At 43.0% G+C, this 23107-nt stretch overlaps 1 protein-coding gene and 7 non-coding genes across 9 annotated transcripts; 4 read left to right on the top strand and 4 right to left on the bottom strand.

The window, feature by feature from the left end:
• Positions 1-60: 60 nt before the first annotated feature.
• On the top strand, positions 61-132 carry TRNAD-GUC (transfer RNA aspartic acid (anticodon GUC)). Its single transcript has one exon. It is a non-coding gene; the product is annotated as a tRNA-Asp (tRNA).
• Positions 133-249: 117 nt separating this feature from the next.
• Positions 250-321, top strand: TRNAH-GUG (transfer RNA histidin (anticodon GUG)). Its single transcript has one exon. It is a non-coding gene; the product is annotated as a tRNA-His (tRNA).
• A 208-nt stretch (positions 322-529) lies between these two features.
• TRNAI-AAU (transfer RNA isoleucine (anticodon AAU)) lies at positions 530-603 on the bottom strand. Its single transcript has one exon. It is a non-coding gene; the product is annotated as a tRNA-Ile (tRNA).
• A 207-nt stretch (positions 604-810) lies between these two features.
• On the top strand, positions 811-892 carry TRNAS-AGA (transfer RNA serine (anticodon AGA)). Its single transcript has one exon. It is a non-coding gene; the product is annotated as a tRNA-Ser (tRNA).
• A 266-nt stretch (positions 893-1158) lies between these two features.
• TRNAT-AGU (transfer RNA threonine (anticodon AGU)) lies at positions 1159-1232 on the top strand. The gene has a single exon. It is a non-coding gene; the product is annotated as a tRNA-Thr (tRNA).
• A 223-nt stretch (positions 1233-1455) lies between these two features.
• TRNAI-AAU (transfer RNA isoleucine (anticodon AAU)) lies at positions 1456-1529 on the bottom strand. The gene has a single exon. It is a non-coding gene; the product is annotated as a tRNA-Ile (tRNA).
• A 350-nt stretch (positions 1530-1879) lies between these two features.
• TRNAL-CAG (transfer RNA leucine (anticodon CAG)) lies at positions 1880-1962 on the bottom strand. The gene has a single exon. It is a non-coding gene; the product is annotated as a tRNA-Leu (tRNA).
• Positions 1963-2546: 584 nt separating this feature from the next.
• Positions 2547-22908, bottom strand: TTF2 (transcription termination factor 2). 2 transcript variants are annotated; one of them, XM_048927412.1, is made up of 24 exons: positions 22862-22908; positions 22665-22776; positions 22352-22438; positions 20407-20473; positions 18942-19907; positions 18047-18173; positions 17209-17397; positions 16825-16982; positions 16627-16708; positions 16244-16357; positions 15142-15292; positions 14386-14491; positions 13123-13313; positions 12214-12367; positions 11386-11477; positions 10584-10666; positions 9800-9939; positions 8904-9074; positions 8379-8437; positions 6690-6843; positions 5184-5266; positions 4261-4335; positions 3118-3302; positions 2547-2858 (listed from the first exon to the last, which is right to left on the bottom strand). In XM_048927412.1, the coding sequence occupies exons 1-23, from the start codon at positions 22887-22889 to the stop codon at positions 3161-3163; spliced, it is 3531 nt and encodes a 1176-aa protein (XP_048783369.1). In that variant the 5' UTR covers positions 22890-22908; the 3' UTR covers positions 2547-2858; positions 3118-3160. The 2 variants fall into 2 exon arrangements, with proteins under 2 accessions (XP_048783369.1, XP_048783361.1); XM_048927404.1 differs by lacking the exon at positions 2547-2858 and having other exon boundaries at positions 2905-3302.
• Positions 22909-23107: the final 199 nt, after the last annotated feature.

Here is a 23107-nt window from a genome sequence, read left to right as displayed (position 1 = left end):
GCCGCACCTCCCGTCTGCGCTTTCTCGGCAGCCAGAGAGCACAAGAAACGCTCAGCTCCCTCCTCGTTAGTATAGTGGTGAGTATCCCCGCCTGTCACGCGGGAGACCGGGGTTCGATTCCCCGACGGGGAGACAGCGGATATATTTTGGCGCCCTTCGGCGCACAGCGCGTTCCGCCAGCGGCGGCGCTGGAGGCAGATGGCGGCAGAGCGCCACACGGTGCGCGGCGGTGGCGCCGGGCACAAAGCGGCCGTGATCGTATAGTGGTCAGTACTCTGCGTTGTGGCCGCAGCAACCTCGGTTCGAATCCGAGTCACGGCAGGACAATTTTTTTTTTTTTTTTTAATTTGTAAGTATTTTACTGCCCAGCCAGCGGTAGGACGAGGTACTGAGATGGCGGGGTCCGTTCGACTAGCTGGACGGGGCGCAGCTGGCGAGCCATAAGCCGGAAGCGCCCAGGGTGGTGATTTCTGGAAGGAAACGCGAGAGCTGGAAGGAAAAAAAAAAAAAAAAAAAACGGAAAAGGTAGTGGCCCGTACGGGGATCGAACCCGCGACCTTGGCGTTATTAGCACCACGCTCTAACCAACTGAGCTAACCGGCCCGGCGAACTGTCGCGTCCCGCGCCTCCAAGCGGCGGCCTCGCACGGCGTGTGTGGCCCAGAGGCCGCGCGTTGCGGCGGGTTGCCGACGGCTCGGGGCCTCCTGAGGCCTCGGTGGAATCAAGTAAGGGGCGGAGGCTCCGAAGGGTAACGGCGGCACGGCGCGGAGCCGCGCTGCATAGCGGGAGGCCAAAATGGCGCATCGTGCAGTAGTCGTGGCCGAGTGGTTAAGGCGATGGACTAGAAATCCATTGGGGTCCCCCCGCGCAGGTTCGAATCCTGCCGACTACGGAGCCGTTATTTTTCCACCCGGAGGCACCGCCTTCCCTCCCGCACCGCTGGGTATTTTTTTATTTATTTTTCTTTTCCGCAGCTCTCCTACAAACGTCTTCTCCCCGAAGTGGGAGAGTTCCGGACGGCCCACCCCCGGCTCAGAGCAGGGAAAGCTTCTCAGCGCCATACCTCGCTTTTCGTCGCGCCGCTCCCGCGCACCCCTCCCCCACCCCGCACCGCGGCCCATTTGGGCGGGGCGCGGCCCCCACGATCGCGGCCTTCCCGGCGCCGTGGCTTAGCTGGTTAAAGCGCCTGTCTAGTAAACAGGAGATCCTGGGTTCGAATCCCAGCGGTGCCTGTGAGGGCAGCGACTTTTGTCGCCCAAGAGTTGAACGAGTGCAGCGGGGAAAACAGCTCACAGCCACCGCTCGTTGTGCTTCTCGCAGAGCGGCTGAGGTGCCTGCCCTGCCCTCACGCTGGGGGTGTTCCTCAAATCGCACCCTCGCCTTCCATTACCGTTCCAATGTTTTGGCTTCTGTTAATAAAAAAAAAAAGCTCGGACAGGGTTCCAAAAGCAAAACTGGCCCGTACGGGGATCGAACCCGCGACCTTGGCGTTATTAGCACCACGCTCTAACCAACTGAGCTAACCGGCCACCATGCTGCTACTTTTTGCGCCACCTCTGATCCCACTTTCCTCATCAAGTGCTGGCATCTCCGCGACCACCGGCGCAGTCTCGCGAGCAGCACTTTGCCCGTGACAGGAACAAAAGCGCAGGCATAACGCGTTTCCTCGGCAAAGCCTCCTCCCTGCTCTGCTCGCTATCCGCGCTGCGGAATAGTCGATTCTCTCTGCAGCCCCTCGCCCTTGGCCCCCCGGTTTGGCAGTGCCCTCCCTGCCCTCCTCTGCCTTCTGCTCGTCCTCCGTGCCGGCACGGACTCGAGGCCCCACAACCGAAAGGCCGCAAAGCAAGGAAAAAAAGAAAAAATAAAAAGCAAAAACTATTGTCAGGAGTGGGATTCGAACCCACGCCTCCAGGGGAGACTGCGACCTGAACGCAGCGCCTTAGACCGCTCGGCCATCCTGACACCCTGATCATGGCCCCCAACCGGCCCACCTCGGCCCCGCGCTGTACCCAGCGCATGGATAATCAATGCAAAGGCAGAATATAGAGTGGTTAGGGACAAAGATGGGGGAGATGAAAGCAGGGAAATTTTGCTAGCAATGAAAAGTAGTTGCCTAGAAACATTGCTCAGCAGCATATATTGGTTCTGATACGAGAGACAGGATTTGAAACTCCTCTCCAACTGAATAATAATAAAAAAAAAAGCATCACTTAAGAAAGAACAGATCCACGTTAAGTAAATCCGTGTTGTGAGAGGTAGCAGGATACACTTTTCACACAGAGGTGGTGACGCACTGAACAGGTTGCCCAAGGAGGCTGTGGATGCCCCATCCCTGGAGGCATTCAAGGCCAGGCTGGATGTGGCTCTGGGCAGCCTGGGCTGCTGGTTGGCGACCCTGCACCTAGCAGGGGGGGTGAAACCAGATGATCATTGTGGTCCTTTTCAACCCAGGCCCCTCTATGATTCTATGGCATGAAAGTTTTGCACTGAGAAATCTTGCTTTACTTAGTATTTAGAAGAATGAAATAATCAGAAACTCAGGCCACTTTCTGTTTCATAGGAACATAAGAGAAATCTACTCCTCTGCTTGATTCAACATTTTGAGCATAGTAGAGAAACCGCATCTTCACTTAATATAAAAAGTCCTGAGAAGAACAAATGAATAAAGTATTCCTCTGCATCCTTCATTTTGTTACTGACAGATTCTAAAGTTGCTATCATCTTCCCTTACCATTATCCTCAAAAAGACTTTTCTTCCTGATTTCTTCAAGCCAACTCAGCTTGCTTTGTTTCTGATCTTTTCTCCCTCACACTCATCTCTCTTGTTCTTGTTTCCTTTAGGACTGTGTTCTTCCTGTCTTGAAGAGGAAAGAAAGTTTTCTAACTAAAAAAAGTACACAGGAATTCAAGAAATAAGCAAATATTTGCTTTTATTATTTTCTTAAAAGTGTTTAAAATAGCTTAATTTATAACGATTTTATTAACTTTTGGATACACAATCATTTTTGTAGTAAATTGCTAATGTTGGTAACCTTTCTTTTTCCTAGAAGTTACAAAATGTAGTTATTTATCTAAAATAAACAACCACCTTAGAACAGCATTCCTGTGTGCTGTTACCTGAAGGTATAACATCACTTTCCACTTCTATTGCAAAGGACAATTAGATGCCAAAGAGAGTTTTGAGGTCAGCCAGAGTGAGCTTTGAGGTTTCCCCTTTGCCTGCCAGCACCTGTTGGGCAAGACCTTTCTTCCTGGTCTGGAGTTGTACGATCATTTCTTCTACTGTTCCTTCACAGACAAACCTGAAAATCCAAAGCCACATCGCATCAACTGCTAGGAAAAAAATTGCTTACAGAATGCTGACAACTTTCTCTGTAAATGTCCAAAAGTTTGTCTCAAATATTAACAGCTTAGCATGTAATTGACAAAATATACCCACCCACAAAAACAGCAGTTCTCCCTTACTGTAACCAAGGACTGGTAGGTGCCAGCCCTGATTTGGTCTTACACATAGATGTTACAACATTTCAAATAAAAGTCTGATGTAATTTAAGCCTCAACGTTGGTCATCTGAAGCAACAGTAATTTTATGATAAATTCCCATAATGGTGGTGTGATAACAAATGGCACCTTTTACACTAAAAGCATTATAGACAAATCAGTGTCTCAGATTTCAGGTGCTTTCAACTGAATGCGTTTACAATAACTGAGCTATATTTCCCCACCTTAACATCATAGATGTTACAGTTTTTTCTATAGGCCAACCTTGCCACTTGTTAGAAGTGCTCTATATGTTACTTACAATAGACAGGTCCAGGCTTAGGGAGCATGGTGGCTACCTCTAGAATACTAATTTAAATAAAACATCAAGAAGCATCCTCAAATGCTTATTGCCACGAGATTCCCAACCATCCTACAGTGCTTAGTTATAAGACTGTATGCTCCAAGACAGATCTGCTTAGGGATGAGCCAATGAGATGTGAGACTATTCCTGCCCCCAATACTGTTTCTTTTTTGTTTGTTTTTGGTGGGGTGTGTTTGCTTGTTTTTTAAAGTTTAGCACCACAATTACTAAGACCAAAAAGTTTAACATTAAATAGCCAGAAGTTTGTGCACTATCTCTCAGTGCTCAACTCACAGTCCCACTGAGTTTGTGCCCAGCCTCACATAAAGGAACAAGCCTCAAAGGAAGGTCTTGTTTCACAAGCTAAAGGCAGACATGACAGTACATGACTAACAGCTCCATCTACAGGTGCAGACCTGTGTATCACCACATCCTTCTGCTGCCCCACTCGGTAAATGCGGTCGCAGGCCTGTTCCTCGAGTGCAGGATTCCTGCAAGGAAAGGAACAACTCACATAAGCCCCTAGGCTGTGTTCAGGAATTACTAAAATACAGGTGTCTTTACACTGCTCTTTTTGTCTACCTCCAGGGCCTTCTGTTCTCTTCTTTTATAGAACTACAGCCTCCTCCCACGTTACCTCAGCTTTACTAGCTTGATGACCAATATGCACCCAACACTATTTCCTTTGCAGGTGACCCAGTAACCAGGAAGGTTACTTTACTTCCTGGAGAAGTAACTTGCTGCAACTCCACACAAAATGGGTGGCACACAGAGGGAGTCGCTTCCTTATTGTAGAAATCTCCCCTTAATGCTACCCAATAGCTAGATTATGTACCAAAGCACGTTAGCCTGCTTTGGAGGTTCCCACTTGCAAAAGGGTAGTTAAACAAACAAACAAAAAGATCAATAAAATGTGGTTCTGAATGATGAAAGACAGCATAAATATCAGGAGTTCATACTGCTTTCATAGCTCTGTAAAACCCAAGGCACGCTAGCTACGCTTACTGACAATGCTCAAGACAACCTTATTTATTTCAATACAAATTCCCTATGGGCTTTACTGTACTTTTATTTATTGCTGCTTGAAATTTAAGCTAGGGATTTTTGCCCAGCAGGACTGTACTTCATGGCTGTGTGCACTGGATAGACAAACCCAAGATAGAGTATTTTGGAGGAAAACTACAGCAAAACACTTTTCTACAACTAATCATTAGCCCTTACACTCAGCTGAACTATTCCTTCCTACTCAGCTGTATCAGAAGTCACAACACACATGGTGTGGAAGAAAGCAGCATGCCCTACATAATTGCTCATAGATGGAAATTTTATTTTTCTTTACCAATGCATGTCAAGGAGAAAGAGGTGGTTTCCTCCAGTCAAGTTCAAGCCAACACCTCCAGCCAGCAAAGAGACCAACATTACCTTCAAAGACCAAAACATAGATAAGAGAAAATTAATGCTTTATATATGCCACATTAATTTGAAATAAAGACCATACCAAAGGATGTTTATCCTATTTATATGTATGTATTTATTATGTGTCTGGAAGCCTGCCAGATGTTACTTAATGAGACACAGAAAGCTGTAACAGAAGAGACCAGAAGATAAGACTAAGATAAGATAAGAGAGACCAGCTTAACATTCCACATCTATTACACTGACAAACGTTTAAGGACTAGAGAAAGGATTGCAAAGTTCATCCTCTCTCCATGCCCCACTTAAATGACTGGCCTTTCTGATGACAGCCTGTTGCCAACAATGGCACCAATTAGCACCCGCTATGAATTAAGAATCAAAATTACTTAAAACACAAGCAACTGGACTGAAGTGGCCTGCCACTCATTTCACATTGCTTACACATAACCTAAAGTTTAGAAAAAGATGAGTAGCTGGGAGGAAAGGGAATACAATAGATGATCAATTGAGAGAAGATCCTTGTACAGCAAAAGAACTGAATATGTTAAGTACAGAGCTATTTGTTATATATATGTATTGCTGAATTTCACAGTATGTTAAAACACTGATCTTGTTCAAGAACTTAGCTATTCATATAGCTTGTAGAAGTTGTCCTCTGTTTAAGTTCAAATCCAGAAGGAGAAAGATTGCTTTCCAGACAGCAGCTTGTTTAAGAAATCCAGAAAAGTAAACAAACTAATGCATCACTTACTCCTTTCCCAGTCATAGATCTGTCCTCAGAAGAGGCAGCCTCTCCTGCCTAAATTACAATGATGTCAGTGTTTAGATCAAAGTGTACCACTATGAATAATGAATTTGGATTCAGACTTCTTCAGATATTTGGCAAGTTTCCTTTCCTTGGCAAAAACAGACTAGGAACTATTTTCATGAAGAGCCCAAACACTGTAGTTCACCAGCATTAAATATATATATATATAAATATATATTTATATTTATATTTGAAAGTGAAAGAAATTACAGTGAGGTCACCTTATTCTGAAATCCCATCCCAATTCCAGTCTCTCTATTCTTGTACTGGGGTGAGATCTGTTCCAGTGCAGTGACAGGAGTTGGAAACAACCAACCTGTCCTGAGTGGAGCTAACTGGCCTCATAGCTTATTCAATGCATCATTTCATTGGAAGATTTGGGCAGCCTTTGTACTAATTTCTAAGTCCTCAGTTCAGAACAGTTAACATCCAAAGGAACTTTCCACAGCTGCTCCTGGTCATTATAAATTCTACATCTGTTTTTACAGCTACCCCTTTCCCTGTTGATCTTGGTACCTAGATATCCAAACGAAAGCAGTGCCAGCAAGTGAAATCATGAAGTCACCTCTTGTAATTGCTCATAACAATACCAGTAACTGCTTCCCTGCCATGATTTCATACCTGAGGCCCTTTGGGATTGTTATTGAACTCCTCTACCACATCCATTCTCTGTTTAGGATTAACAGAGCCATCCACCATTGAATACTTCAGCCCTAGTCTCTGGAGGTGCACAGCCACAACTTTCAGCATGCTTGTCCACTGAGACACAACAACACTGGAGAAAGAGAACAAGGAGTTTAGAACAGATCCTATGTGTGGGAAACAGATGTTGTTTCTGCATTAGAATTGTTTAATGTTATTTTTGTTTTATGATCTCCGCTGTCGTGGTTCTTTTTGGGCGTCCTTCTACTTAGCCTGGGGAGGATCTCTAATAAGTTTAGATCAATTGTATAGACGAACCTTCCCAGGAACGCACACTCTGTATATATGTATATTTTGTCATACACACTGCAAGAATATCCTGCAGGAGAGCAAACCAGGGAACAAGCCATGGCATGCCCGAGGAAGCGCCAGACATTGGGAAGGCCTGACATCATCCCCCAGTGCTCTTTGTTTAACGATGATGACTTTAAGAAAATCACCATATCAATAGGACAAGGAGAGCACCGAGACATCTTGGAGACAACAGGATGACTACTGACTGGCACCAGATAACAAATAAATTAACAAGTAAATAGCAAATGTAAACCTTCTGATAAGATTGTGAACCTGGAGTACCCAACCATTGGGGAAACAGGGGAGGGGGGAGGCAAGGGGGAGAAAACAGGATATAAAGGCTGTCATGTTGTGTCCATAGGCGCGCTCCTACTTGCAGGACGCCCGCCATTGCAATCGCGAATAAAATCTGCTTTTATCAGAGATACCGTCCTGACAAAATTACTTGGATTATTTCCAACATATGTGTAGTCTGAGAGCTTGGTTATTGCAGTGTCCCACCCAAGAGGACAGTGCACTATTCCCAATTGCAATCTGGGCACAAAGTCCCCTCTCAATTCAGAAACAGATTCACTATTATTAAGTGTAGTGCCACAACCTGCTGCACAGGGCTAATAACCAACATACTTAGTCAAAGCAACTCTATTTTCACCACTGTTTTTGAATTTTACATTGCCAGCCATCAATCTCAAGTTGTAGCATTTTCCACAAAATGAATCAACAGCAAACACCAAATTCGATTTTCTCAGGGTCTTTCACTCCCCACATTTTTTTGGATTAAACACTTTGGAAGGCAGTCATTGTTCAGTAAGGTTTTTGTTGGAGAACAAAAGTAACGCTGGTGTTCTCATTCTTTTGGTAGGAATATTCTTTTGAAGAGAGTTTGCACCCCCCAGGCCCTGTACATAACGACACAACTGTAACTACTTTCCAGTCACATATCTCTAAGTACATTCAACATTGTTTACCAAAAACAAGCACAAACCCCTGGAAGAAGTAGGATTGGCGCTGAGGACAAACACTTCTCTGCATGACTAAGTTCTTCTCAATCCTATTTTAAGTAGAAAAGAGTCTGCTTGGGCCTCAAAGCTCAATATTCCTCACACACTCCCCTGCTACATTTACACTAATCTACTTCTTAACTTGTTCTCTTACGTTTTACTAGATTTTTCTCAATCAGCTTTCATATATTATAGTAGCTTCACCATTTCACCATTCCTGGAATCTGTATTCAGTTGTTTTAAACTACGAACACTGTCAAAAGACACGCTTCTCTCAATCACTGAGACTTAATACAAGGGCACATTTACTGACCTTTTCTGAGACTCTGGGTGACTCTGAATAGTTTTCAGTTCAGCTAAGAGGTGAGATACCTGCAAGAAAAAAACTAAAATTGCTTGATATCATAACTCAAGTCACGCTTAGCTGTTCTTCGTGAAACAGAAAGTGATCAAAACAACTCTTTAACTGTATCTTTTACCACACTCTGACTTTCAAGATACATTCATAATTGTAAGTAAGAAATGGAGTCACACAAACATCTTTTACAAAGTCCAGCATTTCTGTGAGAAGTTATTGCAACCTCTCCTCTTGCTCTGCACAAGCACCATGCTCACATGTAACTATTTTCTAAACTGCTGGGAATCCAGTGCTCAGGATTTTCGCTGTTTCATCAGTATTGTCAGGTTCTCACAGTTTTATTAGAAGTATCCATCAAACTTCTAATTACACCTGAATTGTCAGCTTACCTTGACCTGCAACATGTGACAATTCATTAACAGTTTAAAAGGAAAAGTTCTGAAACCAAGCTTCTCAAGGGAGGCCAGAAGATGAGAATACCTTGGTGCTCTCCTTGGTGATTTCAAAGAGATGTGTATTAAAAGCTGTGCCATTGAGGTAGACTGTTGACTTTGAATCAGGAGTCTGGAGCTCAGACAAGGTCAAGGCACTAAGTTGTTCCTCAATGGAGAGAGAAAGGCCTTCACTGGTCAAATTAACTTGGTCCAGAGCCTGCAAGAAAAATGCAATATAATAAGAGATGTCAGCCAAGCCTGAGATCAAATTCAGTGCTGATCTACAGTCTGTGCAATGCCTACTGAAGTCAGTGAGTTAGAAAGAAGCTATGTTAGACAATATGAATACAACACCATAAAGAAACATTACTGGGTCAGACCAGCAGTCTCTTTATCCTCATATTCCAGCTTAAGCAGGATTTTGTAGGGCAAGTACATGAACTCAGCCATCTTCTGTGATCTGGTCTCAGAACCATCCCACATCACTCAAGATTTGTAGGATTCAAGATATTAGGGAGTAAATCTCTGCTTGTTCTCTTAGTATCTGGATTTACTTTACAGCTTATTTATACTGCAGAGCATCAAACTTTGGAAAGATCAGCCTCCTTAATGCAAGGCAACTTCAGTCAAGGCGCTTACAGAACTCAATCACACACAAGCCATTGACACTTTTCAAGACTTGGTTAAGATCAAGACTTATCCTTTCCTTTGCCATTAAAAGTCTATTTGTTTATTTGATGCAAATAAAGCCGTTTCCAGAGCCACAGCCTCCCCTCACAGGTCACGCTGGGGAACTCAGTAAGGTTTATGCACACCCTACTGAATGTGTCCATTCATAAAACCCTAGAGAAGTGAACCAGCAGTGTTAAAAAGTTCATTAACTTACACAAACATTTGAGTAAACCCCTCCACACCGCCACTATTACAATACAACGCAATTACCACTTTCAGTAAGGAGAGATGGCAGCAGCACTGACGGAGCCTCAACAGCATAGACAAGACGTGGGCAGTACTTGAGACTTGGGAAGCACTTTGAGAGCTTGCTAGAAATTCCTTCTGACTGTACCCAAAATCTTGTGCAACTGCCAATAAGCAGAGAACAACAGGAGATCTTAGAGGCACTTCCAAGCACTGCCCAGCAAGCATTTTGAATCAGCACACAAACACGCACTTGATTTAACACAGGAACTCAATCTCCCTTAAAAAAAAAACTAAAAACAAACAAACAAAAAAAAAAAACCAACAGGTGACAACAAATCAAAGCACTGCATTTCTTATACTGGCACCTCTTCTCTGAACAATTACACCTTTGTTTCAGAAGGGGAGCCAGGGAAGTTAAAAAAAATTTCCCAGAGCTACAAAAGTAGGAACAGACCTTTGGAATACTGATTCAGTCAGCTTTCAGTCACTACCCATTACTACCAACAGACTTTGATAATTGTTTTGGTTTCCCTTGATTCATACCTTCCTTTATTACCCACAGCAAATGAACAGACTGGCAGATTTCTCAATACCTAAAAAGGGCTTCTCTGAAAGCTAAGCAGGACGAGGCTTCATAAGGGCTTCAAACCCCAAACCAAATTCCTCATAAGAGCATGGAAGCAGCTAAGCATTTTTGCAAAGAATGTCTAAACCTTGATGACCCACGGGGCCAGCTTTGTTCCTTATTAACTGTGCACTTAAGAGTTACTTCTGCAAATATTTTCATGGGAGGGCAAGCTCAAACCTTTCTCAAATGGGTTACTGCCAGCATGCTCTCTGCCTTCATTTTTCTGCTCTTGCCGCTTTAGGTAGGACTGTAGTGTTGACCTGGAAAAATAAGATAAAGACTGTAGAATTCATAGCAAGAAAAAAGGCAAGATGCACTTGAGCTAAACAAGCAAGCTGTCGATGCATTAAGGAACATTTCATTAATTATTTACTTTCTCATACTCTATTAATGTACTTTCCTGATGTGCGAGAGAGTTTTGTTTAACAAGATCAAAAAGAAAGATCCATTTTGGAAAGCATAAGGTTAGTAAGCCTGATTATCAGAATACCCTGAAATAACAGGAGGCACGGCCCAACAGACAGCGTTCTTCATAAAAATACAAAAGGACATCTTTAAATATATAGTTACAAGGAAAGAAAACTTTACAATAGCACTGGTGAAAGAGACCCTGTGAGAACACAAGGTGCTGCTGGTTTGCTTTACAGCCACCTGGAGAGGCCAGCATAACTTCAGATCATGTAAGTATCACAAGGTACAGAAGACGAATCATCTCCTACACAGGTGCTGGGACATCACCATTTAAAAAGTACTGTCACAGTTCCAAGAGTTCCTCCATGGCAGGAGGGCTGGAATCAGATTTTCTTTTTCAATGAAAACTATTCTGCAATTCTATGCTTGACAAATAGCCAGAAAGGGGGAAAGAATAACCTGAGTTTGTCCAAAAGATTTTCTTATCTAAAATGGATTAACCATTCCAATTTTTCATATCAGTGGGAAACAAAATCACAACATACTTTATTTCTTTTCACGTTCATACCTGGATCTTGCAAAGAGCACATCGTATACAGACTGCTCCTCTGCTGAAAGTTTTAACTGATGCAACTGCATGCTACGCTGTGGCAAAGATACCTGAAGATACACAGCATCAGATATATATAACGCAGAAGATCTTATACAGCATCACAAAAACCAGTATCCCAGTATTTAACATAACATTCAATGTCTCTAATGAAAAAAACAGCTACCTATGAAGTCATTTATTTTAATTAATTATGATACAACACAGATAATTCTGAGTAACCTGGTTAACACTCAGGATGAAAATCTTTATTCCAAGTCATAACAAAAGGCTTGAGAACTAAGAATAGGCTGCTGTATAGCAGGGGGAATTAATTTATTGCACTGCAAAAAGTAGTTTCTCAGCTTCCCATTTAGAATCAGACAGTAATCGAAACGATACCTTCTGAGGTTTTACAGACACACTGATAACCTATAACTCAGATTAACAGATTATCTATAAGGAATAATGGAGAAAGCCAATGCCCCAGTACACACCAAACCCATTTCACACTCTGCAGCTTTAACTCAGGGATTTGGCTCAAGAGATCTAGACAGCTCTCCATTACATGGATATCCACTTGCAATTGCTTAACACATTCTCTTCTGCACTTGATTTATAACTAGAAGGTTTCATTTTTCCATATATTTCTGCATTCTGGATAAGCAGACACCGCATCCCACAGGAGTTTATTCCTCTTCCTCAATAGAGTGCAGTAGACAGGAAAACCCACCCATTAGCAAATATGCATGTGAAGGGTTAACTGCTGCTGCAAGGAAAGTGATGAGATGATTGTCTAGGTCTTACCAAGGGCTTTCCAGTGGAATCCAGCTGGTCCTTAGTTCTCCGTAATAAGAGGCTCCTAGTTAAAAGGCTTAGCCTATCTCCTCCCTTCTTAGTGTTGTTATCTACCTGATATTTCCACACTTTGTATTCATCAAAAGGAGAGCAACGTAGGAACCTAAAACAGAAGATAAAGGAACTTCATTCCAAACGAAAAGATGCTCTTCAGTGACTCCTGAGTGACCAAAACAAAATTCCTTGTTATCCAAAGCAAACAATTTCTAATTCAGCAAGGAGCAATAAAACACTTTCAGTTCAATGACATCTATAACTTGTCTGGACCAGAAGAGGCAGAAAACTCCTTCACACACAACAAGGTGAAGAAGAAGGTGTCATCTGCAGATAGCAGAGGCTTTGCTCTGACAATAGTGAAGGTGTGCTCAGAGTTTGATGATCCTCTAGATATTTCTTTCAACATCACTGAACTAATTGACAACACTGTGAGTCTGAGGACCATCAGTAGCACAGCAAAAGTGACATTCTGACTGCATGCCCATATCATCATCTTAGCCCACTATAACTCAAACAAAGCACGTCAAGAAGCACATCCACTTGCCAAAAAGCATACCCACTTGTTAATTCCAAATTATTATGAACAAGTATCACTGCACAAACATTCTGATCATTAACATTGGTTTTGCGGATATTTTCCTTGAAAACGTAGGAAATCTTAAGTAATTTTCCCTTTGAGTTTCATAAAGCAGAATAGTTACACACAGCAGTAGCACACGGTCCGGTTCATTCACTGCCTCTGCCTCACTATCCCTGTTAACTCAGGGATCACTCCAACTATGAAACAACTTCAGCACTTTGTCAGTGAAGAATCACTGGAGCTGAAGCGCTATCCATGTGCCTCACATGAGGTCACCTCACCTCAGAAGGGAGTACATGTCCAATAAGCTGTTCTGTATTGGTGTCCCAGTGACAGCCCATCTGGCAGTGGCTCTCAGCTTGCACACAGCTATGGAGGTTTGAACCTTTGGATTTTTAATAGTGTGAGCTTCATCCAATATAACTCGAGCCCAAGCTACTCTGAGGAGAGGGGAGCAGTGAGATGATCCACTCTGAAAGAAAAAAAAAAACCAAACAATTTTTAACACAGAGCAATAAAGCAATAACCTTACTAGGACCTCTAGAGAGCCACAAGCAAACATATTTCCAGCAACAAACGTTTTCTTTTTGATAGCAGTAATCTATCCATGCCATGGATAGATGAGAGCCATGCAGGTTATTTAAAACAATCATTACCTCTCTGATGCTTCCATGAAATTTTCTAATCTGAAGTATATGTGTTTGCTTACTCATGATGGCTATTTCTAGTATTTTCCTGTTGTTTGTTTGTTTTGTTTTTTAACTTTTTATCTCCCCTTCCTTCCCAAGAGTGAATATCAGTAACATTTTGCTAGGCTGGGACAAAGGAACACATAACTATTCCACTAGGCATATATAAATAAAAGATTTTAAAACTTACAGGCTTATAAACACAGGATCTCCCCCTAGATGCCACCTAAAGGCTTCAGGAAATTCAAAGGCTTGTTTGCTCTAAGACCTACATATGGATCTGCACACAGAGGTTGGAGGCAAAAACATCCAGCAAGGGACTTGCTCTCCACTGCATACCCACATTCAACTGGCATTCAACAATCACTTTATTTTCACAGTCTAGCAAATACACTGCTGTTTCCTCATGAATACGGAATGTAAGTTGCCTCCATGTCAGTTCAAACTGATTCAGAGCCTGAGCATGACAGGCTTCTGGTAGTTTAAAGGAGCATTAGCGTTTCCAACAGCAAATACCAAGCAGCAGATTCAGCATCCTTCATAGACTTGTCTCTAAGAGTACACGATTCGTCACTGCACTCTTAAAATTACTCTTTAATATATTTCAGCTGTGCATTCTGTGGCACGACAGAACAGGTTTATTGCATTTTTTTTTTCACGTCATCTGTCTGCACCTCACAATACTTTCTCTCATGTCTTTGTTTTTATTTTGTAATCACAATAGTGTGCTTATGGAAAAAAGATTCTTGCCTACTGCTCATTGTAGCACTAGGTGTTCCCCGAAACAATAACAGCTTGCATCACCTCAGAACAAAAAGATTCAGACAATCTTTTATCAACAGCATGGCTTCTCACCTCTACTTCATGGTCCTTAGCAGGGAATTCCCCCTCCTCTTTGCTTGTGGGAACCTCCTTAGATAGAAGGCTGTAGGTTGTGACAACAACATCATGTTCAGAGAGCCTGCATCAAGGAACAGTAAGAATTAGAAGCAAGAACAAACACAGAATTCATTTTGCAAAGCAGACAAAATGCATGCTCAGGGTTTAAGAATAATATGGTTCTACAAGAACTATATGCAATTGTACAGAAGACTGAACTTCACTGCAGGAATGACAAATGGTCTCCATTTTCTGGATATTGAATGCATATACAACAAACTAAACAAGGCAGTAAGAGTCAGATAGAATCCACACCACGTCAGATGAACGTTACTTAGAATGTGGTACACAGAAAAACTGCTCAGAATAGCCTGAAGCAGTATAGAAAAGTTGCAGATGTACACATAAGGATGATAATGTAACTATAAAGCACAAGTATGGAAGAAACTGCTACTTACTCTCTGCAAGCAAGAGATGCGCATTAGAAGACACACACAGTTTTTGTTACCAGGAGTAATAATAGCCTGCACCAGAACGACTTGGCATGGGTACAGGTCATAAAGGCTTTACTATATAAAATATGAGAGCAGACAGCAGCCTGACCCTCTGAACCCTAAACTTTTCCATACTTAGGTTCTTCCAACATTTTACTGCCACTGAATTTCAACTGATGAACACAGTCTCTTGTTAAGGTGTATTTAACTTTTCTTGGTCACACAGTTTAGCACTTACACTTCTGCATGTTTATCTCGGTTTGGCCCATGGTACAAGTAGACCCTCAGTTTTCCAAAGCCCACACGTTTGTCAATTTCTTTCTTCCAGTGATGGATCAAAGATGCAGGACAAATGATCAAAGTGCTGCATGAAGGGATAACAGTAGAATCTGCAGGAAGATATTGCAGGCAGGTTTTAGCATCTTCACATTACTCTACAAAAACAAATTTTTGGATAGTCATGACAGTTAAGAAAATTGCTTTTTGTGATCAGTTTCTGAAGCAGATATCTCCACATCACACTCCTGGGGACTGTCAGCTTCGGGAGGAAAAAAAATTCTACTTAGACATCAAAGTGTTCTTGTAACTCATTCAGAGTTCTGCTATAAATCTAGGCATTTGAATAAACAGTGAGATTAGAAGTCAGGAAATAAATCTCTTCTCAGAAAATGGCTTCAAATAAACACTTCTTTCTTGTTCTAAAAGACTGACCTCACCATTTTGAGCCACGTTAAAAAAAAAAAGAAACAAACAAACACATTAAAAACCCCTCAGTTTGTTTTGACAAAGAAACTTTCAAAACACACACATAAAAAAAGCAGCCTAAGTAATTATATGAATATGGGGACAGTGACAGGTTGTTGACACAGAAACAATAACTCTTTTTAAAAACAAACAGCCAAACAGAAAACCCTCTGTAACTCCTGTATCTCTGTGAACAAAGAAATAATTTTATGAAGGGAAGGAAAAAAGATAAGTCACAGAGAGGTGAGGATTAATTCAAGTCCTTACACTAAGAAAATTATGCAAACATTCAATACTTTTTCAAAACTGATTTTACCTGATTTGGTAAAATAACCAATAAAAATACCTGAAGTATATAAAGTAATGAGCAGGAAAATCCTACACACTCAGTGCCACTGATCAAGAGAAAGGCTTTGCAAGGGAGTAAAGTAAACATTACTCCCAATGGAACGTTCCTACAGAAGGGAAGTAAACACAGATAGAGTTTGTTGGTTTTGTAGTCTTTAACCTATATAAATTACAACCAGAACGCTTTATGCATTTCAAATGGGATTACATCAGAACGTATGTATTGTATAATACAAACAATTCTGTACCATTTCTGGACAGCCACATTTCTTGCTTCTTGCTTTCTTTCTCTGTCTTCACCTGCTTCTGGGTCAGAATTAGAGCAATCATTGTTAGAGTCTTCCCCAGGCCCATGTCATCCGCTGGAAAGAGAGACACGCACGTTACGATGACCCACGGAAATGTGTGCCTAACACATCTACACTGAAGTAACTACCAGAGCAGCCAACACCCTGGCAATACTGAAAACAGAAATACACATCAGTTCCAGGATGTAATACAGTAATGGGTTAATAGCCCCTTTACACATCTACAAAATAACAAGTTGTTGGCCTCAAAGTAAGTTACATGCCAAGTTTTTGCTGTATTACGTCTTTCCCTCAAACAGGTACTTTCCCATTCTGTTGCTTACCCAGAATTCCTCCACAAGGCCTTTGACTCTCTCTCCAGAGCAGCCATGCAAGTGCTTGTCTCTGGTGCAGCAGCAGTGGAACCTGAGAGGATGAGACAGAATTAGAAGGAAACACCTCACGAAGTTCAGACACTTGTGCTTCCTGTAGGAAATCACCCAGCTGAGCTGTCCTACGACAATCCATCCTTGTCAACTCACTTTCAAACCAGAGGGATCCTCAGCTACTGTCTGCTCTGTTGGACAGGATTCTAGAGATTTGTGAAGATGATTAATGGCATCACTTGTTGCGCTGTGCACGGCCCTAATTCGGTCTTCTGTCATTCTTCCTCCATACAGATTCTGCACACCAGAGTTCACTGAAAAGATAAAGTATTATACATGAAGTGTTTTTATAAAGCTAACTCTCCCTTGGAGATCTTTCATCTTAGGCATTTATCACAGTAGCTACAAATGCCCAGGGCAAAATATGCAGCTCGTGCTAACAAAAACGTTTCAGTAACTGTTACACATTCACAGTTTGCAGGATTCTGTCAGGCCTAGTCCTTGTCAGCGTTCTTTAATGAATAGGCTTGCAATACTTACTTCCAAAACCACGGCCAAAATATTCACTGGAACCCAAGGCAGCAGCAGAGGGGTGACTGTGTGAGCTTGAAGAGGACCCTGCCTTATGATCCCCAAGAGGCAGTGGTGTTATCAACTTCGTACCACCCGGTCTGCTGAACGAGTTAGGCAGAGGTTCCCCACAACGGCCACTGCTTGCACTGTTCTCCCCTTAAGAAGAAAGGAATTGCAGGGTGAAGAAGTTGAACAATGGACCTCATAGCCTTGCTTTACAGCACAAAGAAGGACCTTCATTTAGCCCAATGGCTTGCAAAAGTTTATTAACTTGCCACAGTCATCTAACAGCAGGGTAGTGGGTTACCACATTGGCTGAGCCACCACAGCTGTTCACATGCATGCTCTTAGCTTGCTCCTGCTTGACAGCCAATGCAGTTCAGCTCAGGCCTCAGTGTATGGTTTATACAGACACAGTGAGCTTTGCAATTGTGATCAGATTAGTACCTACACAAGATCAGTTATGCACGATGTTTCTGGTGTTCCACAGTTCCTGTCAGAAGCATCTTTGAAAAACAAATGGCTCAAGAAATCTGATTTGTTCCCTCCTTCCTGGAGAAGAATTTTGCTTAAAATCAGATCTTGCATAAGGCATTGCGATTGCTTGTTGTTTGGAGGAACCAGAAGCTGCTTATCTTGCTTACGTTAACTTTTATGTTCAGACACAGCTGCCAAAACCAATCTCCTGCATAAGCAGCATGGCTCCGCACGGCAACAAAGTTGAAGTTAAACCTTAACTGCCAAGTTCTCAGAGAAACAAAACATTCTGCAAAGTTTTTGAGGAAAAGAAAATAAATATCCTTACGTTTTTCTGTAGTATCTGTTGTTGAAATGTTAAGAGCACTGAGTGCAGCTTCCAAATCCTGTACTTGCTTTACTAACCGTTGCCCTTTATCTGGCAGCACCTGGATGTTCACTGTAGCCAAGGTATTCTGCAAAAAAAAAAAAAGGGAAAAAAACCAACAATCCCAAACCTGAATGTGCTTTACAGAGCTTTCTGCCAAGAAGAAAACCATCAAGGAATTAGAGGTTCAAAAACATTCATCTTCTACCACAGTAATTCCTACTTGAATGAAGTTCTACAACCTCCAAAAGCATTTACGTGCCATTTGGTGCAATTAAATACTATTCTAGCAGAAGGGAAATTAGCCATTTGTATACTTCAGAAAAGATGGAAGGATGCAGGGCTCCTCCTTGTCTTCCTACGAAACAGGAGGGTCGGCTAATCAAGTAGCTCAGATGATCTTAACATCTCACAAAGCATCCAGCATCCAAACTACATGCACATTTCTATACAGACAGAAGGCATATTTAATCCTAGTGTGAGTTTTCATGGCTACATCACTCTTTCTACACAAGCCTATGAGAAACAAACACATTATTTAAAAAGGCTAAGCTGGCTGCATAGTTACATCTTACACAAACTAAGTATAAGGGACACGCAAACTCAGGCAAGTTAAAATTAAGCACACCCAAATGCAGATGGTTACATTGAGGTCACTGTCTCATAAGTGGCTTAAAAAACGTGGCATGGGTTCTTATGTCCCTCCCTACAGCCCACTCTCTCATATGCTCCAAATATTTCAGCAGTTCTACTGTGTGGGGATACAGTATTCTGATCGTTATCAAGAGTGAAAGAAGTCACCCTGAATAGGGAACAAAACAAAACAAAGTAAGGAATAAGAGGTAAAATATGTTACCTTCTTCTGCCTCAGCTGGATTTCAAGATGGTTACGAAGAGCCTCAGGGTCTCGGGGTCCTTCCATGTGAAGTGATGCTGTAGCTCCAAGCAAAGATGTCTCCTGGGTACTCTTCCCTGATGTTTCTGCAGGAACCCCTCTTGGTTGCAAACCCTTAACTGATTTCTCAGGTTCACTTTCATTTGATGAAGAATAAACAAGTACTACTTCATCACTGCCACTGTCAGAAACTTCATCAGCAGGTTGTTCCAGACTTGGCCTGACTTGTGTCTTGGATGGTGCTGTCCCTACTCCTTGCTTTGGAAGAGTACATTGTGATGCTGCTTGTGGTACTGCTGTGGAAGTCGTGTTTTCTTTTGGTATTGCTTTCATCTCTCCATTCTTTCCACCAATGCATTCTTTCACTCTGGTTTCTCTATCCCCACAGTTTTTTAAGCTTTTATCCGTGAACTTTTCTTTCTCTGGAGACTTGCTATTTGTACTTTGCTTTTCAAAACTGACTGGGAAGAGTTCGGATCTGCCACCTGGCTCTTTCTCCACACGTTCAGATTTATTGGATTCCTTGCCACTTCCTCCATACTTCTCTTTATCCTGATGGGTATTTTCTCCTTTCCAAGTCTCAGAAAGACAAAGTTTAGATTCAGATATTGTGTTTCCCTTAAGTTCTGAATCACTCCTACATCCCTTGGATTGTTTTTCAGTTTTCAGCCCTTCTGGATGTTCCTCTGTGGAAGAACCAGAGTTGGACTTCTTTTCTTTATGTGACTCCACCACATTACCCTTTTCCACTTCAACTCCTTTTGCTTTACTTTCCTCTCCACTGCCTTGCTTAATTTGTTTCCAGGATGATGCTTCGCAATTCTTGTCTATCACCTTGAATGGATTTCTTTGGCCACTGGGATTGAAGACAGGTGCCTTCTTGGGCTGCAATTCTAATTTTTGTGATGGCTTGGTACCTTTTGAATCCTGCAATACACGTAAGTAGGTAAGTGCTAATATATCAGTAATAAAACTTGCTAATTATACACACAATCCAATTACTTCAAGCAAGGCTTCATTGTCTATCAACATCATCTTTCCTACAATTTAGCAAGGGCAGGATAAACATTTTGCAAGGAAAAAAGAAACAACACTGCTGCTTTCCTGCTGCCTTAGCTATTCCCATGGTGTCTGGGGATCAAGTCCTAACAGCACCATTCTCAAGAAAGAAGGATGGCTGGAAAGCAAACCCAGGATTTTCCTTTTTTCTGTTTTCAGGTTGTTGGTTTTTTTTTTGAAGACTGAGGAACATTGATTACTTCCCACAATTTAGTTAGAAGTCTCAAATGGAGGACAACAGACTGATAAGGATATCAACTAGAGAATACAAAGTCTCTCACTATGTGATCTTGGAGGCAATTATAGTAGTTAGAATGAAGTTACGCTGGAATAAGTTGATATTGCAATATAAATAAAACACTCGTACCTGCCATGGCACACTTCCACACCATTTCTTCCCATTCAACTTACTGTTAACACATCGGTAAAACAACCTATCAAAGAATAAAGCAAGATTTGAAGCAAAAGTGTCATTAGAGGAGCTCTAGCCATTCTTTAAAAACTAGTGTGACGCTGAAAACATCACTTGATCTGAGATTAAAATCCAGAATTCTGCATAGCAAAAATCATGAATGATGGTAACAATGCTTGCTACCCAGTTATCATTCCCTGAATATAATTCCTTAGGGCATGGGGGTTTGTTTTGAACCACAGAATGGCTTAGGTTGTAAGGGACCTTAAAGATCATCAAGCTACATCCCCCCTGCCACGGGCAGGTTTGCCACGCAGCAGATCGGAGGCCATTCAACCTGGCCTTGAACGCCTCCAGGGACGGGGCATCACAAGTTCCCTGGGCAGCCTTTGCCAGGGCCTCACCACTATGAGTGAAGAATTTCTTCATAATATCTAACCAAAATCTCCCCTCTTTTAATTTAAAGCCATTCCTCTTGTCCTGTCACTGTCTACAATGAAAAAAGTCAGTCCCCCTCCTGCATATAAGCTCTCTCCAAGTACTGAAAGGCTGCAATGAAGTCTCCCCTGAGCCACTGGTTCATTTTAAATCTTGAAATGAAAGCTAAAGGCGTGCTACAAATTGCTGAAGTAAAAACACTGTCTTATGTCCAGATGCTCCAAAGTCTCATGATTTTTAGGCATGAGAAAATGGCTATTCTACCATTATGCCACACAGACTACTTAGACTGCGGGATTGAGTGCACCCTCAACAACTTTGCTGATGATACCTAGCTGAGCAGTGCAGTCAATACAACAGAAGGAAGGGATGCCATCCAGAGGGACCTGGACAGGCTTGAAAACTGGACCCAGGAGAACCTAATGAGGCCAAGAACACAGTGCTGCAATTGGGTTGGGACAATCCCAGATATGACTAGAGACTGGGAGATTAACTCCTTGAGAGCAGCCCTACCTTGCAGCCTGGAAGGCCAATGGTATCCTAGGCTGCATCAAAAGAGGGGTGAACAGTAGAATGAGAGAGGGGATTGCACCTCTCTACTCTGCCCTTGTGAGGCTCCACCTGGAGTACTGTGTCTAGGCCTTGGGTCCCCAGTACAAGAAGGATGCAAAGCTGTTGGAGGGGGTCCAAGGAGGGCCATGGAGATGATCAGAGGGCTGGAGCACCTCTCCTATGATGAAAGATTGAAGGAATAGGGATTGTTTAGATTGGAGAAGAGAAAGTTCTGGAGAGACTTCATTGCAATTTTCCAGTACTTGGAAGGAGCTTACAAGCAGGACTTTTTACGTAAGTAGATGATGACAGGACAAGAGGGAATGGATTTAAACTGAAAAAGGGATGGTTTAGGTTAAATGTTTGGAAGAAATTTTTCACTCAGACAGTAGTGAAGCACAGGCACAAGCTGCCCGGAGAGGTTGTGGATGCCCCATCTCTGGAGGCATCCAAGGTCAGGCTTGATGGGTTCCTGAGCAGTCTGATCTAGTGGCTAGCATGTCTCCACAGAGGGGAGGTTGGAACAAGAGGCTCTGTTAGGTCCCTTTCAATCCATTTTATTATTCTATGACAGACTTAAGAGAGATATTCTTAAAACGGGCAGACAACAAGGTCAGCTGCAAGAACTCGATCTGAATTAATACTGCTGAATTTGATGCAATCAAAACGAAACTCTGATGAACCCAACAACAAAGCTACGTTCAATTCTGTTAAAAAGAAGCATTAATGAATCACTCAGGTGTATATAATTGAATATCATTACTAACAAAAAATAAAGAACATTTTGAAAAGAGTAAGCCAAGTCCTTAAGTCCAGAGGTTATTTTTTAGCTGTAGGTCAGCCATCCCCACACAGTTCCAGTCACCCACATCTGTACAGCCAACCTTGGCTTCTGCTTGGAGGAACTTACTGGTACACATCTCTGTGCTGCTGCTGAACCAGGATTTGCAGCTCCACCATGTACCCCTCATGGACCAAACAGTACGAAGGAGGAACACTGAAACGAGGAAAGGAATAATAAACACAACACGCGCCATCAAAGCCACAGCGACCAAAAGACCGACTCGGGACACGACACTCGGAGCATCTTCTCAAAGACGATTTGGCAAAGAAAATAAAGCCCACAAGTCCAGACACGACGCAGATTTTCCCTCAGGCCAACATCCAAAGCCCTCGGACTCGCTCAGCCCCGCGGTCCCTCCCGCCCCGAGCCCCTCACGCACTCAGCCGGCAGGACAAAGCCGCACGGCGCCGAGCCCTGAGCCCCGCACACGTAGAAGCTCTTCCCCTTGTTGGGGCCATCGCGGACGCCGGTCTTCAGAAGGCAGAGGGAGCCTGCAGGGCGGAGAAGAGCGGGACGAATTAGACACGCCGCCGGCAGAGTTCCTCCAGAATATACCCCCTACCCACCGCCCCTCACCGTGTTCCGCGCACACCACCGCCTCCATCGCTACACAAGCACCCCACCCGCCTCCCTGCAAACCGACCAATCACACCGAGCGCCTGCAGATGGACCGCCCGATCAGGACGGGACAGCCAATCGCCGCTGCGCTCTGACTTCTCTCCGCCCCCGGTCTGTTCCTCCTTTCGAAAGGGCGGGAGGAGGGGGCACTGCTATTGGCTGGCACGGACACGGGGCGGGACTACCGGCACCGCAACGGTCGCC

This window comes from Lagopus muta, chromosome 1 (genome assembly GCF_023343835.1).
Source record: "Lagopus muta isolate bLagMut1 chromosome 1, bLagMut1 primary, whole genome shotgun sequence".
Classification (NCBI taxonomy): domain Eukaryota; kingdom Metazoa; phylum Chordata; class Aves; order Galliformes; family Phasianidae; genus Lagopus; species Lagopus muta.
Note: the sequence above shows the minus strand (reverse complement) of the source record. Positions and strands in the feature narration are given on the sequence as shown.

What these genes read in the sequence shown, in the direction of transcription:
- TTF2 (XM_048927412.1), bottom strand. Translation starts at nt 22,889, where the DNA reads ATGGAGGCGGTGGTGTGCGCGGAACACG. An exon ending in GTGGAAGTGTGCCATGGCAG is followed by an intron (nt 19,908 to 20,406) that starts GTACGAGTGTTT and finishes CGTGTATTGCAG; the next exon opens with GATTCAAAAGGTACCAAGCC. An exon ending in GACATGTACTCCCTTCTGAG is followed by an intron (nt 12,368 to 13,122) that starts GTGAGGTGACCT and finishes CTTCTGTTTTAG; the next exon opens with GTTCCTACGTTGCTCTCCTT.